Source organism: Sinohyriopsis cumingii, chromosome 2 (assembly GCF_028554795.1).
Source record: "Sinohyriopsis cumingii isolate HCF-2022 chromosome 2, ASM2855479v2, whole genome shotgun sequence".
Classification (NCBI taxonomy): Eukaryota; Metazoa; Mollusca; class Bivalvia; order Unionida; family Unionidae; genus Sinohyriopsis; species Sinohyriopsis cumingii.
In genome coordinates, this window is record NC_142962.1 from 122,310,431 (window position 1) to 122,325,945 (window position 15,515).

The 15,515-nt window shown below is 34.9% G+C and overlaps 1 protein-coding gene across 3 annotated transcripts in view; it reads left to right on the forward strand.

Annotated features, from left to right (window-relative positions):
- LOC149805731 (uncharacterized) overlaps positions 1 to 15,515 on the forward strand; it is a 53,058-nt gene that overhangs the window by 1,040 nt on the left and 36,503 nt on the right. For 2 of the 3 annotated variants that reach the window (XM_089950403.1, XM_089950404.1), the window contains exons 2-3: positions 4,839 to 4,930; positions 9,522 to 11,059. In XM_089950403.1, coding sequence (XP_089806529.1) covers positions 9,532 to 11,059 — 1,528 coding nt within the window. In that variant the 5' untranslated portion in view covers positions 4,839 to 4,930; positions 9,522 to 9,531. Of the gene's footprint in view, positions 1 to 4,838; positions 4,931 to 8,213; positions 8,277 to 9,521; positions 11,060 to 15,515 lie in introns of those variants that run through there. The other variant, XM_089950405.1, reaches the window with a different exon arrangement.

Consider the following 15,515-nt stretch of genomic DNA (forward strand, 5'->3'; position numbering starts at 1 on the left):
GCGTAGATGATAATGGTGTTAGGAGCCCATCTGGGCATAATCAGGTTCAATAAATTTACTAAGTTCTGTTCATCTTTTATCTCATTTGTACTTTTCGTCTTTTAAATTGGTACGGGGGTACAAACAAACGGGGAGGTATAGTCAGACTATAATGTCCTGAATAAGGATATTGTGTTTCATTTTATGATAAATAACAAATGGGATAAAGCTGAAAGTTTTGGTATTGGAAGAAAATTTCACATTCTTTTGTTTTGTAAATAAATAAGGGAATTAAACATCAATAAAAGTTACAACACATGTATTATATATGACTCTATGCATCCAGTGTTGAGGTATGAAAAGCTCATGTATTGCAAAGATCATGAAGCCATTATAATGACCTACAAAACAATTAAGAATTCTTTTGAGCTAAGGCTTGTCTGTATTTTTGGTAAACAAGAATACTTTAGTACTGATGTTCCGGATCAGGATATCATGTTTCGTTTTATGATAAATAATAAACAACAAATGGGACAAAAGTTGAATTTTTGGTATTTGAGGAAAATTTCACATTCCTTTGTTGGTTTTTTTTAGAGAAATAAAATAAACATGAACAAAGGTAATAATGCAGGTATTTTATATGGCTCTATGCACCCAAGGTTGCTGTATGACTTCTGAAATGCTCATGTACTAGAGGATTAACAAGCCATTAAAATTACCCACCGAACAATTAAGAGTTCTTTTAAGTTTAGGCTTGTCTGTAGTTATTGGCAGAAAAGGAAATGCTAGTTTCCACAGTTTTGAAGCAACAGTTTAGAAGTGTTTTGTGTTATTGGTTTTGTCATTGTTCCAAATGACTGCAGATAAACTTTTGGTTGGTTGAGATCAAAATAGTTCCAAACTGGCAAATCTCAAATTGTATTGGTTGCAACTGATATAAAGTTTCATATTAATCAATAAATATACAAAGAACTTTTGAATTCATTCAATATAGCTGCAAAGTTTAATTCTCGTGACTGGTCATTCCCAGTCTAAGTACTTCAACAAATACTGCAGCAGAACCCATTTTATCGACTACGATTGTTTCCTCAGAGATTGGCATCTGCAATGTCATTTATTCAGCAGGGTTGGACTACATCTTACTTTCAGGGGCACATCTGTTACACAAGTCAGGCCAGTATCAAATGACCAGCATTCCATTTGACACAATGTCAGTTTGACTTCTCAGTACCAACCAGCTTGTACCAGTCAGCCTCAGAGTATTATACCGTAATGGAGTTACAAGAATCAAGCCAGCATGAACCCCAGTACCAGAAGTCCAGCCATCTGTACATAAATCGCAGAAAACAGGTTGATGGTGATACTGATGACAGCACAACTCATTTTTGAGACATCTGCTAAAATGTTAGACCATAAACTAATAAATTCAATATTAAAAAATCCAGACCAAGGTAAGATCCATCATATAGACCCAAAGGCTTGGTGAAAGTGTACCTTCAATGTAATTTTGATGATAAATTAAAAGTGAAAGACAGGGCTTGTGACTGATATACATAGGTCAGTAAAGTTGGCTATGGTATTCCAAAAATGAATCCATCATTATTTGCTCCGTGCTACAATCTGAGCATTCATACAGGTGACTCCAGAGGTGCCGACTATTTTCAATGAAGAGCTTACATGGACAATGATGTAATTTTAAAATTTATTCATTATATCGGAGATCAGTCTTTTTATGTTCCAAGGCCACATGGCAACGATAAATATGAAAATACAACTGAATAGAGAAAAACACTGCCTTCTCTTCTGCAAACAAGGAAAGAAAATGCATGTACCAGGGTGTGATGAACCCAAGAAATACCTAACAGGTAAAAAACATAAAAACATCTTTATAGCAAAACCAACGGCTTTCACACCAAAAATTTATAGTACCTTGCAACTGGCATACCACATTGTATCATAGCCCATTTGGATATTCTGTTCGAACAAAACAAAGTTTTGATAATGAAATCTGATGAGCCTGTACTGTTGCATGATACAATGTTTAACATCTTAACATCTATTTAGGTGACTTTTAGGTTTCCGTTCTCGTTTTTAAGCAAATGCTTTTCCGGTCTAGCATAACAATCCCTGCAGGTTTCTTGATTCATGACTGCAAGATCAACATGCTTCACAACAAATTCTGAAAAACTAGGGCATGATTAGTTCCCAACTTAAAGAAAACCAATCCTATTATTGTCACAGATCATGAACAAGCTATCAGAAATGACATTCTAGGTAAGCCAAATTGGTGCACTGTTGAAACCATATAAAAAAAATATTAAATACTGGCTTAAAGATAATGGTGCTAAATTGGAAAGCAACACCTTATATTGAAGTATGCTCAAGAAACTACTACACATGACTTTAATCAGTGATTGCACAGATCAGTACAACAGAATCTGTTGATTGGAGTGCAGCATTCCTTGATTATTTTGAAACCAATCTTAAAGAAGACCTAATACACTTGCCTGCCATTGGGTAGTAGAAGATGCTGAAGTTTACGACTGGTGTAACAAAATAGCTTTTGTGAAGGTATGAACACTGTGATAAAACACCTTATTGACTGGAAGGAAATACCCCTAGACAGCATTGTTCTCACTTTCAACTACCTGCAGAACTAATGAACTAATGAACAAATTCATGAACTTCTATCTGGTTTTTAATGTTGGAAATGGAGGCTAAAATTATGTCACTCATCAGCAGCCATTGAAGTGGAAGGTTATGTGGGTGACAAGTATGCAGTTAAATTATATCCAAAGTGAACCTGTTTGTGTCTTACCGTATCCTGACAGTTAGGATAAGCATTGGCATTGACAATCTAACAGAGACATAGGTTTTAAATTGAACTCAACTTCGCAGGAACTCTTGGAAATGTCCCAACAAGAAAGCTGGCAAAAAACAACCATGACTGTGTGACAGAGATGACATTTCCATATTACCAAAACTGAATTCTGCAGTAAAACAAGCCTCAAAAATATGTTCAATGCCACAACTTTATTCAAACAACAACATTGTGAAAACACCTTGCTCCATTATGAAGAGGCAATGCAAATTTTTGGTTTCATGTTCCAGGAAGAAAATCAAGTTCAAGAGCCCTCTTCAAAACAGCTCTGCCGCAGATGCATCACAAACTCCTATCATCAGTTAAGCAGTCCAGTTGCACTTCTGTACCTCAGTGCAATGTTCCAAAATTGTCAGAAAGTTCTGCTTATGGCTGCTTCCAGAAATCGTGTTTCTGTATAGAAATGTACTGTTGCAACAACACTGCTCAAATACACTTCAATCACAAAATCTTCAAAAAGTTCTCCTTTACCATGTTTTCCAAACTCACCTTCACACAGTTTGAAAACCAACAGAAGTATCTGGGCTTGTTTCCAAAATTGTACCTTGTTTTTCAGACACAAAAGTGATATTTTACTCGATCAAAAACTTTGCTGCCATATGATCAGTTTTGCTCAATAAATGTTAAATCTCCAGTTACCTAATAGCAACAGGTTTAAGTATACTAGATACACACCAGTTTAAATAAACAACAAATGAGAATATTCACTAGAACTTAAATCTGTACCATCACCAGATGTATAGATCCATCATACAAGTCATGACCAGTGAGTCCCTACAGTAAAAGACAAAAAGCAATAACATTTACATTTTGGACAGTAAAAGTACAAGTAAAATAGTAAGTTCTTCTACAGAGATCCATTTCTCACACATTTGCTTTAATGGGAATAACAATTTAAATATTAAAATTCCGCACAAGCAACAAGTCCGTTGGTGTTGATTGAGGACTTTATGCCATAGCCAGCATGACAGAATTTTCTTATAATGGATATGTTGGCTGTGTAAATTTACAGTTTGATCAAAATGCCACGAGACCTCACTTTCTCACATGTATTAAAAAACAACATACCAAAGCTTAGGAGTAATCAAAACACCAAATGCTTAGCCTGAATAATAAATACGCAGTATCATTGAAACAGCTTGCCAAGGAATGTCAGCTGCCAAATTTGTTTGAAAATATAGTTTGCTGCAACAAATGTAACACCTGGATGCTCTAGGGCTGTGCAGCCACTGCGGGAAATGTTACAAAAGATAGTCGGCTAATTGTGGGTATGTGAGAAAGCTTGCCATTAGCTTCTCGTGGTTCGTTCCAGGGTTCTTCCGGGTTCTTCCTCCACTATTAATACTGGCCGCCATGTATAGCGTATCATGTGCTGAAAAATGGCTTTAAACCCTACATCAATAACAACAACAACAAAAGATAGTTTTTCTGGAGACTGTTCGTTTGTTTGTAAAAACTGTGAGTGACTCATTTGTTGAAATTGTTGTTGAAATTATTTAAATGAAATAAAATATGCTATCTGAGTGAACTTTGTAAGTTTCGTACACAGTAAATTAGCATATACTCAAACAATCCAAAAAATATCATAAGAAGAAAGACAGAATATATATTTCCACGATTAATACAATGGCAGTTAAACTAACCACTTAACATGTACTTTCATATGTTTATAAAAATAAAGCGAACATGTATAATATCATAATATAGGACATTGGTACTAAATTTGTCTTGTTTGGTTTAGACAATTTAGTCCCCAGACAAAACATTATTCCAGGTAAAACATGAAAAAGATACATATTTTGTTAACTGATACATACTTAACAGCAATCCTAACAAATACAGAGTTGTTTTTGATTAGTTGCTGGATTTATCTATGATAATGTTTTTTGGATATGGGGATTTATGGCATGGGTACAGGTTAAACTGTCCTGTTCATACACCTGTAACACTAAATACTGTCAATTTATTAACGTTTCAGATCAAACAGAACCATTTGATGTAAACAAGCAGACAGTCTGCCCACTGTCCATTTCTGGTCCCTGGCTCCAGAGAGGTTTTGGCCTTTTTCAAGTAAGGCTTGGAAGTTTTAGAACTTGAGTTCTGTTTGTGTTGAGACCATTCTATTAATCAGTGGTTTCTTTTTTTCTTGTGAATACACTGTATATACTAAATCCTCATAAATGGCAGTAATATATGGTGAACTCATGTGACATTTATATTGTATCATTTTAAGTTAGATTCCATTTTACAATAGGCTAATTCAGAGTCTTAGTATTTGATTACACACACTCAAAATTGATTATGTTCCTCAAAATCAAGAATGGTTTCACTCTCATCAGACTCATGAAGCAAGGGATTGCAATTCACATACTTGAAGTACGAATGAGAATTTTCAGCAAATTCGCTGATTTCTGTGATTTTAATGGGATTCAGGGTCATTTCTGAGATCACTGTAGATTATTTGAGAAAATTGGCAGGGGAAGGGTATGGTCAGTTGATTGAGCCCAATTTACTGGATGGTTCCATGCCTGGTCATAGTTATAGACATATTATTAGTTGTGCATTTCCAACTAAGGAATTTCTGATACCAGTCTAATCTAATCTGAATCATTTTGCTTTCTTCGACGATATGGACATATTGGTTTAACAATTTAGTCACTAATGATTGATGATAATGAATATTCAGTATTGATCTGAAGTAACTGGAATTGCTTTTTTTTCTGTTATAATTAGTTTATAATGTGTGTGTTAGAAAAATGTTGTATATAACTCAAATTACAGCAGGGTTTGGGAAGTGGACAGTAGTTTTTGTTGACTTGGTTGGATCAGTATGTTGATATCTTAAGAAATCATTAAGTGAAGTCATTCAGATTGTTGGAGCTTTTAAGAAAAGTGGACGTGGCAGAAAAATTTATGTGAATGCCTCATTAGTTGCAGAGGCAAAAGTTTTATGGGAACTAATGCAACTAATGATGGGAATCAGTTTGAATTTCATAATCGTTAATCATTTTCACTTAACCAGCTGATAATTAATTATTATCGGGTATTAATGGCAAATTTTAATTTTTGTTTCATATGCATTTATATTTTAGTTCAAGAATTCAAAATGTTAATAAACATACAGGAGTAATCTTTTTTAGTGACATGTATACTTTAAGTTGATGAAAATATTAGATTGTTTTCTGTGTTGTATTATTTTTGTTTTACAACTTTGTTATTTGAAACCATCTTTCAATAGCTGTTCAATTTTTATGTAACTGAAAAACTGTTGTAATCCCCCAAAATTCTTTCATTCATACGTGATGTTTATATCAGTTAAAGTATAGAAGGACATGCTTCTCTTGTTTGTCATTATTTACTAATCTGAACTAAAGTCAAAGGATTTTACATTTAAACTGAAACATATCATCAAAAAATGTTTAAATTTATTAACTCAACCATTTAAGAGCAAAATAATCTAATCATAACATTATTTGTCAAATTTGAAAGTTAAGTCCAGGACTCAAGCTAGACTTGAATTTTGTAGAGAAGAGACTTCTCTTTTTGGACAGAACAGGTAAATGTTAGAGCTAAACAGGGAGAGATGGAAGCAAAGCAAGATTATATATATATATATATATATATATATATATATATATATATATATATATATATATATATATATATATATATATATATATATATTTAAAATGTACGTTTGTGTTTTCATTCTCTTATTTAAATTATGCTCTCTATTTCTCAGTAGATCTGCAATTAACACTGCTTTTAAGCAATATTTTATTTTCAAGTAGAAACTTTCCAAATTATATGTATTTTATAAACACATTTTGTATGGATATACAAAATATGATATTCATAAGCGGTGTAGTTTGGTCACTTGATTTATGAGTAATATAGAAACTATACATTGTAATGAATTTTAACTGATAGGAGTAACTAGATTACCGTATTGTAAATGCAAGTTAGTAAAAATACTTCATCAGATACACTTAATTAAACAAGAAACAATTTTATTACTTTTTGAAAGTTTACTTTAAAATGGCAGTTGAAAAAAAAATTAACTTGCTTGAAACAACCCTGTAACATGTACATGAGCAAATGTACATGTGTCTTCATGCTATTCTGTTCTTTTCCGTTTCTTTTTTGCCTATCAATCATTACCCTAACTATTCATAGATAAAGCAATCAAGCATTAAAGTTGGTATATGAATGGACTAAAACCTTCTTTCAAACCGAATTGAAACAGCCAACATGGGAGTGCATATATTTTAAGGAAGAGGGGCTTTCATAATGTAACCTCTCACATTCTCACTTTGTTACAACAGTTCATTTGATAGGATTGCAAATTTATCGTTTTATTATTTGTCTGTGTATATGTAGTAACATCAGGCATTGGTTAAATAGTATTTGCTTCACCCCTTTCTTTCCTAGTATTTTCACAAAATGAGTGAAAACAACTTTGACCTGTGAATCCTACTGGATCCTGATTTGGGGCCTAAGTGGTCCCCAAACCCCTTACTGTATCAGTACAGTTTCACTCCATCCATGAAAATAACCTCTGACTCACCAAGTTTAAAATAATATCCATCCACAATTACTGTGTGGCTACGTAAATGCTCTGTAATGTGAATAACCTTGACGAATGACCTTGCCTAAACAATTTATGGCTGGTTAATAACAGTGGAACGTTCCCATCATCATAATAGGTGATTACTAATGGAAATTGATTCCGCTCACAAAACAACTGCGCCAGTAGACTAAGTGGTTAAAACATCTGCATAGGAGGTTGTGGATTAAAACCCAGTCCAAGTCATACCAAAGACTTATGAAAATAGTACTAGCAGGTGCCTCATACTCAGCATTAAGAGATTAGTGTTAGGACTGGTCAGCCTGGTGTTGGGATAATGTAACTGGGTGGGACATGACCCAGTTCTGGACATCACAACAAACTTCTACATTGCCGACATCATAGCGATGACTGAAAAATTGTTAAAGCTACATTATGAATCAAAATCTCACACAGACACAGACACACACACACACACACACACACACACACATACAAAAAGACACAATCACCTTACAAAACTAAAATTTGAAAACAGTTTGTCATATAAGTTATTACTCTTTATTGAGAAAAATATAAATGGGCAGATTGGACCATTTAGACAATGCACATAGGATGTCTAATATGCGTTCTGTGATTATTTTTAAAAAATTCATATGGTCAGTTTTAAATGCCTGAATGAAACCAACTATAATTATGATACATGTAGTTAAAACAACTTACAAACTGGATTGTAGGTCAATCTAAAAAAAGGGCCAAGACCTTTCAGGGACCAAAGTTGGAATGGATGGGACGAAACCTGTTGGAAATGTAATGTGAAAGGGCCAAAACCTAGGGCAACCTAGCCATGTAGGTGAACAGGGAGATTCTTCAGGCTTTTAGTAATGCATGTTATATTAAAGATTGTTTATTATGTAATTGGATACAATGATTTATCTGTTAGAATGTTTGAGTTTAATTTCCTGACCAAATTGCTGTGCATTCAAAAGGTTTTATTGTGATGTTGTTTTGTTACAGTGTATAATTGGTTATAGCATTTGATTTGTGTGGTTACCTAAGACAAATTAGTACAGTTGTAATGTTTTTATCACTTGTTGCAATGAAGCCAGATAAACAATGGCAGTCATTTAAATAACAATTGTTTAACAACAAAGGGACCAGGTAAAAAGTGCATGATAATCACACGTCATTCATAATCGGTACTTTACAGTTGTGGCATGCGGGTTCAGTGCAAAGCAAGTATAAATATAAATGTTTTTGTTTTGTACTTTAAGGCCCAACTTACAAAGTCCATTTGTACAGAGACAGTGAGGTTTTATTTGCCAGTTCAATAATTTAAGCACTGACCAAAATATGTAATCATTAGCAAAACAATGGAAATTAATACCCACAAAATAAATCAAGGTATATGCAATATAATATTGTCCATATACATTTTCTCATAGTATGATACTACAAGAGGCCACTTTGGTGGGTCTGCATGAAGTATTATTTTAAATTAGGATTGAGACTTATAGTGGACAACTGAAAACCTCTAGAAATGTCTTTCTGGTGTCACTCGTGAAGGTCAGATACAGTTGTATAGGTAAATGGTTTAGATTTAAGCCAAGTAATGCTTCATTGTGCTAAAAACAGATATTTTTATATACTCACTTGGCCACTAAGGTCATGTTTTGATAATCCAAAATTTATTATCTGGACAACCTGAAAATGAAATTGGAACAAAACCTTTGTCTCATAATAAGTGTACATAAAATGTAGATCAGTCATTCTAACACACTTGCAAATGTAACCTGCTTTCCAGTTGAATGATGCCTTGTGATGTCATGACTAGTGTTATGTAGTGCCATGATAGTGTCATTTTGTGCTGTTTGTATAGATTGTTCCAGAATGTGCTTGAACAGAAATAACAATCTCAGTGAAATTGAGAATGTAGGTGGTGATTTTGCTATCTCAAATATCTGCATTGCCAGTTCCATGGACATGCCACCAGTAAAGCCACCATTGATGTCCTCAAAAGTTCAGGTATGAGTGTTATTACCTAAAATGACTTTAGCTCGCATAGAGTGTAATTTTACCTTGTATGTTTTTCAGATAATCTAAAATGGAAGAAGAAACAAATTCTCATAAAAGAATGGATTCTAACATGAATGGATCTTCTGAAAGTGGAAGTATGGAGAATGGATCCAATCACATCTTTTCCACAGAACAAAAGAAAAACAGAACAGATTGTGATCTTGTACAAGAAGAAAAAAGCAATGAGAAAAAGGAGAATTCAGTCGGTGCTGACCTAAGTGGTGATACGCAGGAATACAGTCTCAGTACGGAACTTGATGTTTTGAATCAGAATACACAGCCCTATGAAGATGCTGAAAGTGTAGATGAGACAGAGAAGATAAATTACAGAGACAGGGGAAAATTAGATGAGGTTGTTGGGATTTCAGATTTAAATTCAAATAGTGTGGTTCATGAAAATTTGCACTCAGCAGGTAAAGAGCTTGGTAATGAGGAAATGGAGTCATCTGTGAACAGCGTTAAAAGCTCTTTGACAAAGATAGAGTCTGTTCAGAAAGATGCTGAGCTGATTTTACGTATCGTACCAAGTGCAGATGTAAACCATATATATGATAAAATTAAGGAAAGGAGGAAAGATAACAATAGAATAGACATTGTTACAAATGAGATATTGGAAGAATTACCAAAAGAAAAGGATGGTGATGATATGACAGAGAAAATTATAGAGAATGTGAGCAAAGTAATGGAAATTTGTCCTAATGCAGACCCGAATGAAGTTTATGTACTACTTGAACAGGGGTTGGATAGTTCAGCTTGTGTTAAAATTGTGTCAAACAAAATTCAGGAAAGGGCAAAGAGTGTTCCAGAAACTCGAGATGCAAAGTTTCATAGCACTATTGGATCTGACCCCCTGCTAAGTAATCCAGAATTTAAAAAAAATCCATTATATGCAGATGTGAGAACTATTCATAAGGCATTGCCATTCAAGGATACAAGTGAAATATATGCTTATTTAGAGGCTCATTTTGATAAGCCTGATCGAGTAAAAATCGTTTTAGAAGAGCTGACAAAATCTGATGGTGATAGTCAAGAACCGATACCAGAAGAGCATATTCCATCCTTTGATTCACAGACTGAATACGAAAATAAAGGGAAGCAACCATTAACTTTGGAAGATAGATTAGTGCAGGATGTGAAGGAACTACGTGAAATATTACCAGACTGTGACCCTGATTATTTGTATCAGAGATTAGAAGAAAATCTGAATGATGGTGACAGGGCGAAAAAAATAGCAGCAGAGTTACTCGAAAATAGAAAATACCCAAAGTTAAAAGAGAGAATAGAAAAAGAAAAGAGGCAGGCTTTTAAGAGAAAGCTGGAAAATTTAGAATTTGATATGGCAAAATTTTTAAGTAATTTTCCCAGTCCGTCCGAGTTTTTCTACAGTACTGAAAAAGCAGTGAGCAAGAATTATCAAGACCATGTACTAGTTTATTTGAAAAATACATACCCGATGCTGAAGGATGGTTACATCAAAAGCTTAATGAAAACACATGCAAATCACTTGGCACCAGTGGTCCAAGAACTAGAGAGAGAATTACCTGGAATTACATATGGTAAAAAAACAACAAATTGCATTTAAATTAATCACGATGTTGGTGTACCAATCATATGATGTAAGATGTTAGAATGTTGTGGAAAAGATTATTATTTGCAAGCTTTTTCATGTATGTCTAGTTCAATTTGCACTGTTTGCATTTTTACCCCTAATGGCTATAGACTAAAACAGCTAATGGGATGTTTTGTTGTCCATTGACCGTCATGAAATATCTGTCCATCTGTTATTGCTACTCCTTAAACTACTTGCAGTGCTCAAAGTAAAATATTTTCAGACACAGGTCCAGGGCTGGTGACATGAATAAATCACAAGTTCCATGTCAAATTCCACAAGCAAATAATTCCAATTTTCTTGTGCCCAAAATTGCCCTTTTTTTATTTTACTTTTATTTGTGATACAGTGTTGCAACTTCTGTACTTCAGATATGAAAAGAAAGAGAAAACAGTCATATTAAACGTCTTATGTGTTTATTTAGATCTCATAATATTACATTAAACTTTAACTTGAAACATCTTGAACAATGCAGTGGCAATTAAGCAAGACAAAAATAATAAAAATGTGTCATTGCCAAAATAATGTTCTGGTCAGTCTTTGCTTTTTATCTCACTTTCACCAAAGGACAGCTAAATTTTAATCAGAGCCATCATTGACCACATTTGATCCCTTTATTACATATAATACATATAAAAAAAACCCCAAACATCTCCATTTTGGTCTAAACTCTCCAGATTGCAACAAAAAAGTAATCAATTAACAGCTTCTTGTGTATGTGACACAGGACATGCGTCATGTACCAATGTGCATGGTTGTCATGAGTGAGCAGAAGATTGAGTGATCAATCGCGGTGCATGACTCCTGTGCGTCACAAGTATTAAAATCACTTCCCCGCCAAACTAACAAAAAGTTTCAGGCATTCCTACTCTGTGCTGGAGACAGACAACACCTTGAGCAGTGCGAGTTGTGAAGTGCACTGGTCTTTCACACAAGTGAAAGACAAGGGATTGAATATAATTTGAAAAATTATACCCTTCAAGTCTGGTAAGGGATAATTAGTTTTTCTGTGATAAAATTATAAATGCCAGTGGGTGGGTTGTATACTGTGTATTGTATTTGTGTCGGTTATATTCTGTATTGTATTTGTCTTGTATTCTAAGTATGCATTTTGTATTGTTTTAGGTTTACCTCATACCATTTATGAATTCCACAATCGACGAGCTAGTCTTATTATTTCAACACGAAATGATAGATAACTCACATATATATATATATATGTTACGATTAAATTGTATGGTGGATGGTCTTAAAAATGGTATTTTGTCCTACTGCCAGTATTTTAAAATCAAGTGTGCACTAATTATAGGTAACCCAAGCAGTCAGTTCCCCATTCATAGGTCACATGCTTCGCTTTGTACACAAAGTTTTCAGCTTTGGATAGAAGCATGATAGTTGACAATGTTCATAAGGTTCATACATGGTAATAAATGTTAATAATTTACTTGTCTTTCAACAACTTGAAAATAAATTTCTTCATTTCATCAGCATGATCAAAGTTTTCTCAAGCAAATTAGATTTTATTTTCCAGATCTGTCAGAATACAAGAGCAACCTGATCTAAAATTAGAGGGGCATCAGGCTATCAGGTTTTTGAGCACTGACTTTTGATAATTGCCTTGAAACGTTGCACACATTCATCCTATGGTTTAGCTGGTCCCAAATGAAAGTAGTGCTGCAGTGGCATTCAATATGGTTGTGACCATTGCCATCATGGCTACTTCTCCTGAATGGATGGTTTGTGAAGTATTTGACTTCTTATGATGTCTAGTTGGTCGTTGATGAAAATGGTACCAGTCTGATGTTCAGTATGGTCACCATGGCAGCCATCTTGAATATCCTTTTATTGCTACTCCTCCTGAAAAGATGGTCATATCAGCATGGAATTTTCACTAAAAGACTTCTTATGATGTATATAGCTAAAAAAAAATAATGCTAATTTGACATCCAATATGGTCACCATGGCAGCCATCTCAAAAATCTTGTTAGAGCAAATCTACTTGTCACAGAAAGTCATATTGACTTAAGGTTTTCACCAGAATATTTCTTCTGATGTCCAGTTGGTCTTAGATGAAAATGGTACTGAGCTGATGTTTATTAAGACCGTTACAACAGCCATCCAAAACATCTTGTTATTTCTGCTCCTGAATGGAAAGTCATGAAGACATTATTATCATTACTCCTTTCCAGATGGCTGGCTGAGTATATCAACATGGGTTTTCAGCAATAGACTTCTTATGATCATAGTTTGTCCTTAATGAAAATGGTGTCACATGTACATCCTATATGACTTCCATGATGACTGTCTTCAAAATCATATTGTCACTACTCCTCCTGAATGAATGAAGATTATGACAAGGGATTTTCACCAAAAGACATCTAATAATGTCGACTTTGTCCTAATTGAAAATGGTGCCAACCTGTCATTCAATATGTGTACCACAGTGGCTAATTTGAAAATTGTGTATTTGCTGAAAAATATTACAGGTAGTTTCAATGTTCAACAGTAATAGGAAGAAAGGTCTTATCTTGAATTCCTGGAAGTTATTTTAGCTCAGGAGAGCACCAGTTCCCATTGAGGCACTCTTGTTGGAATTTTACTTTTAATCAGAACCATGTAGCTATGATTGTGCTGATATGCCATTAATTCTTAATACATATGTACATACATTTTTATGGAATCTTGCCTATTTATAGCTCATTTGGCCATAAGGCAGTTCAAGTGAACCTATCCTGTGGCTGCCTTTCATTCATTGTCCATTGTGGATCATCTATCCACATTTGTCATTTTCAGCTTCTCAAAAACCTCTTGACATATGTGTACCTTGTCTTGCATCAGTGCTTTTCAAATTTGTTTAAAAGTGTTTTTCAACCATTTTATTGGAACGGAACCCTTCGGAGCGTTTAGATTGCTCATGGAACCACATGCAGTGATACAAGAAAACACCGATTGCTACAGATGTACGTGTGTAACACTGTAATTGTAGCCCAAATAAAAAAAAAACTCGTGTGACCAGAATAGCCGATATTACTAGCTACTAAGTTTCTTGTTACCCGTTAGCATCAGTTTGCAGTAGCGAACATTTCAGTGCGAAACTTGTGCTTGGTGATTTCTACAAAGCAGCTGAATTCGTGACCGAATGTTAGAGAGAGACACCCGAAGTTCATCTTCGACAGACAAAAGTCGTTCTCGTTTCTTGTGTTTGATGGTGGTCATAGCAGAAGATCTGAACTCGCACATGTAAGAAGTTGAAAACTGCAACAGAAGTCGCAAAGCTTTCTCAGTGATAGCCGGGTACTCGTTTTCAAATAGTAACCAAAATGCATCCAAGTTCAACTCTGCATGTTTTAGCTTCAGCGTTCTGTCACTCGCAACACTAACGAGCTCCTCCTCTTCCTTCAAGTAAACTGTCCTTGGCATGGTTCAAATTCCACAAACGGGTTTCTAACCCAGTTGTACTGGTCAACAGATATCGATGGAAAATATTTGCTGAGACTATTCAACAGAGCATCCAAATGGGTCACAATCAGTGGAAGAATTTCTTGGTAATTTTTTTGAACAACACTGGGAAACATTTCCAAATTTCCAGCAGATGCATGCTTCTTCCAAATTACCAATTTCTTCAGAAATGCGTTTATTCTGTCAGTTGAAGTCAAGACGTTTTCATGTCTGCCTTGCATTCCACTGTTCAAAATGTTCAATTCATGAAGTATATCAGCCAGATAAGCTAGTTTGGAACACCAACACTCGCTGCTCAGTACTTCTTCAAAATCCTTCAAGTTTTCACGAGAACAGAACATCAGCATCTCCTCTCTCAGCTCGTAGAAACGAGATAAAACTTTTCTGCGAGACAGCCATCGTACGTCCGTGTGTTGGATGAGTGTGACATGGTCCGCTTCCATGCTTTCACAAAGTTTGGCGAACTGGCAACATTTCAGAGGTCTCATCTTAATATAATTAACGACTTTCACCATCATGTCCAGCACAGACTTTAACTTGGCTCCAACTGTTTTAGCAACTAGTGCTTCTCTGTGGATGAAACAGTGCGTGACCTTGATAGCTGGATTCATCTGTCGCACCAGCTAGACAAAACCTTTGACATTTCCCATCATGGCAGGGGCGCCATCCGTACAAATGCCAACGCAGTTTTTCCAGTTCAAGTCACATGACTGCAAATATGAATTGATAATGTCAAATATGTCTTGTCCTTTTGTTGTTTCTGGTAATTCCTTACAGCAGAAAGAATTTTCAACAATAGCTCCATTGTCAATAAAACGTACAAACCCCATAAGCTGTGATTTACCGCTGACATCGGTGCTTTCATCCACCCTCAGTGCAAAGAATCCACGTGTCTTTATCTTCGCTAAAACATGACTTTCAGTGTCGCTGGACATGTCTGAAAT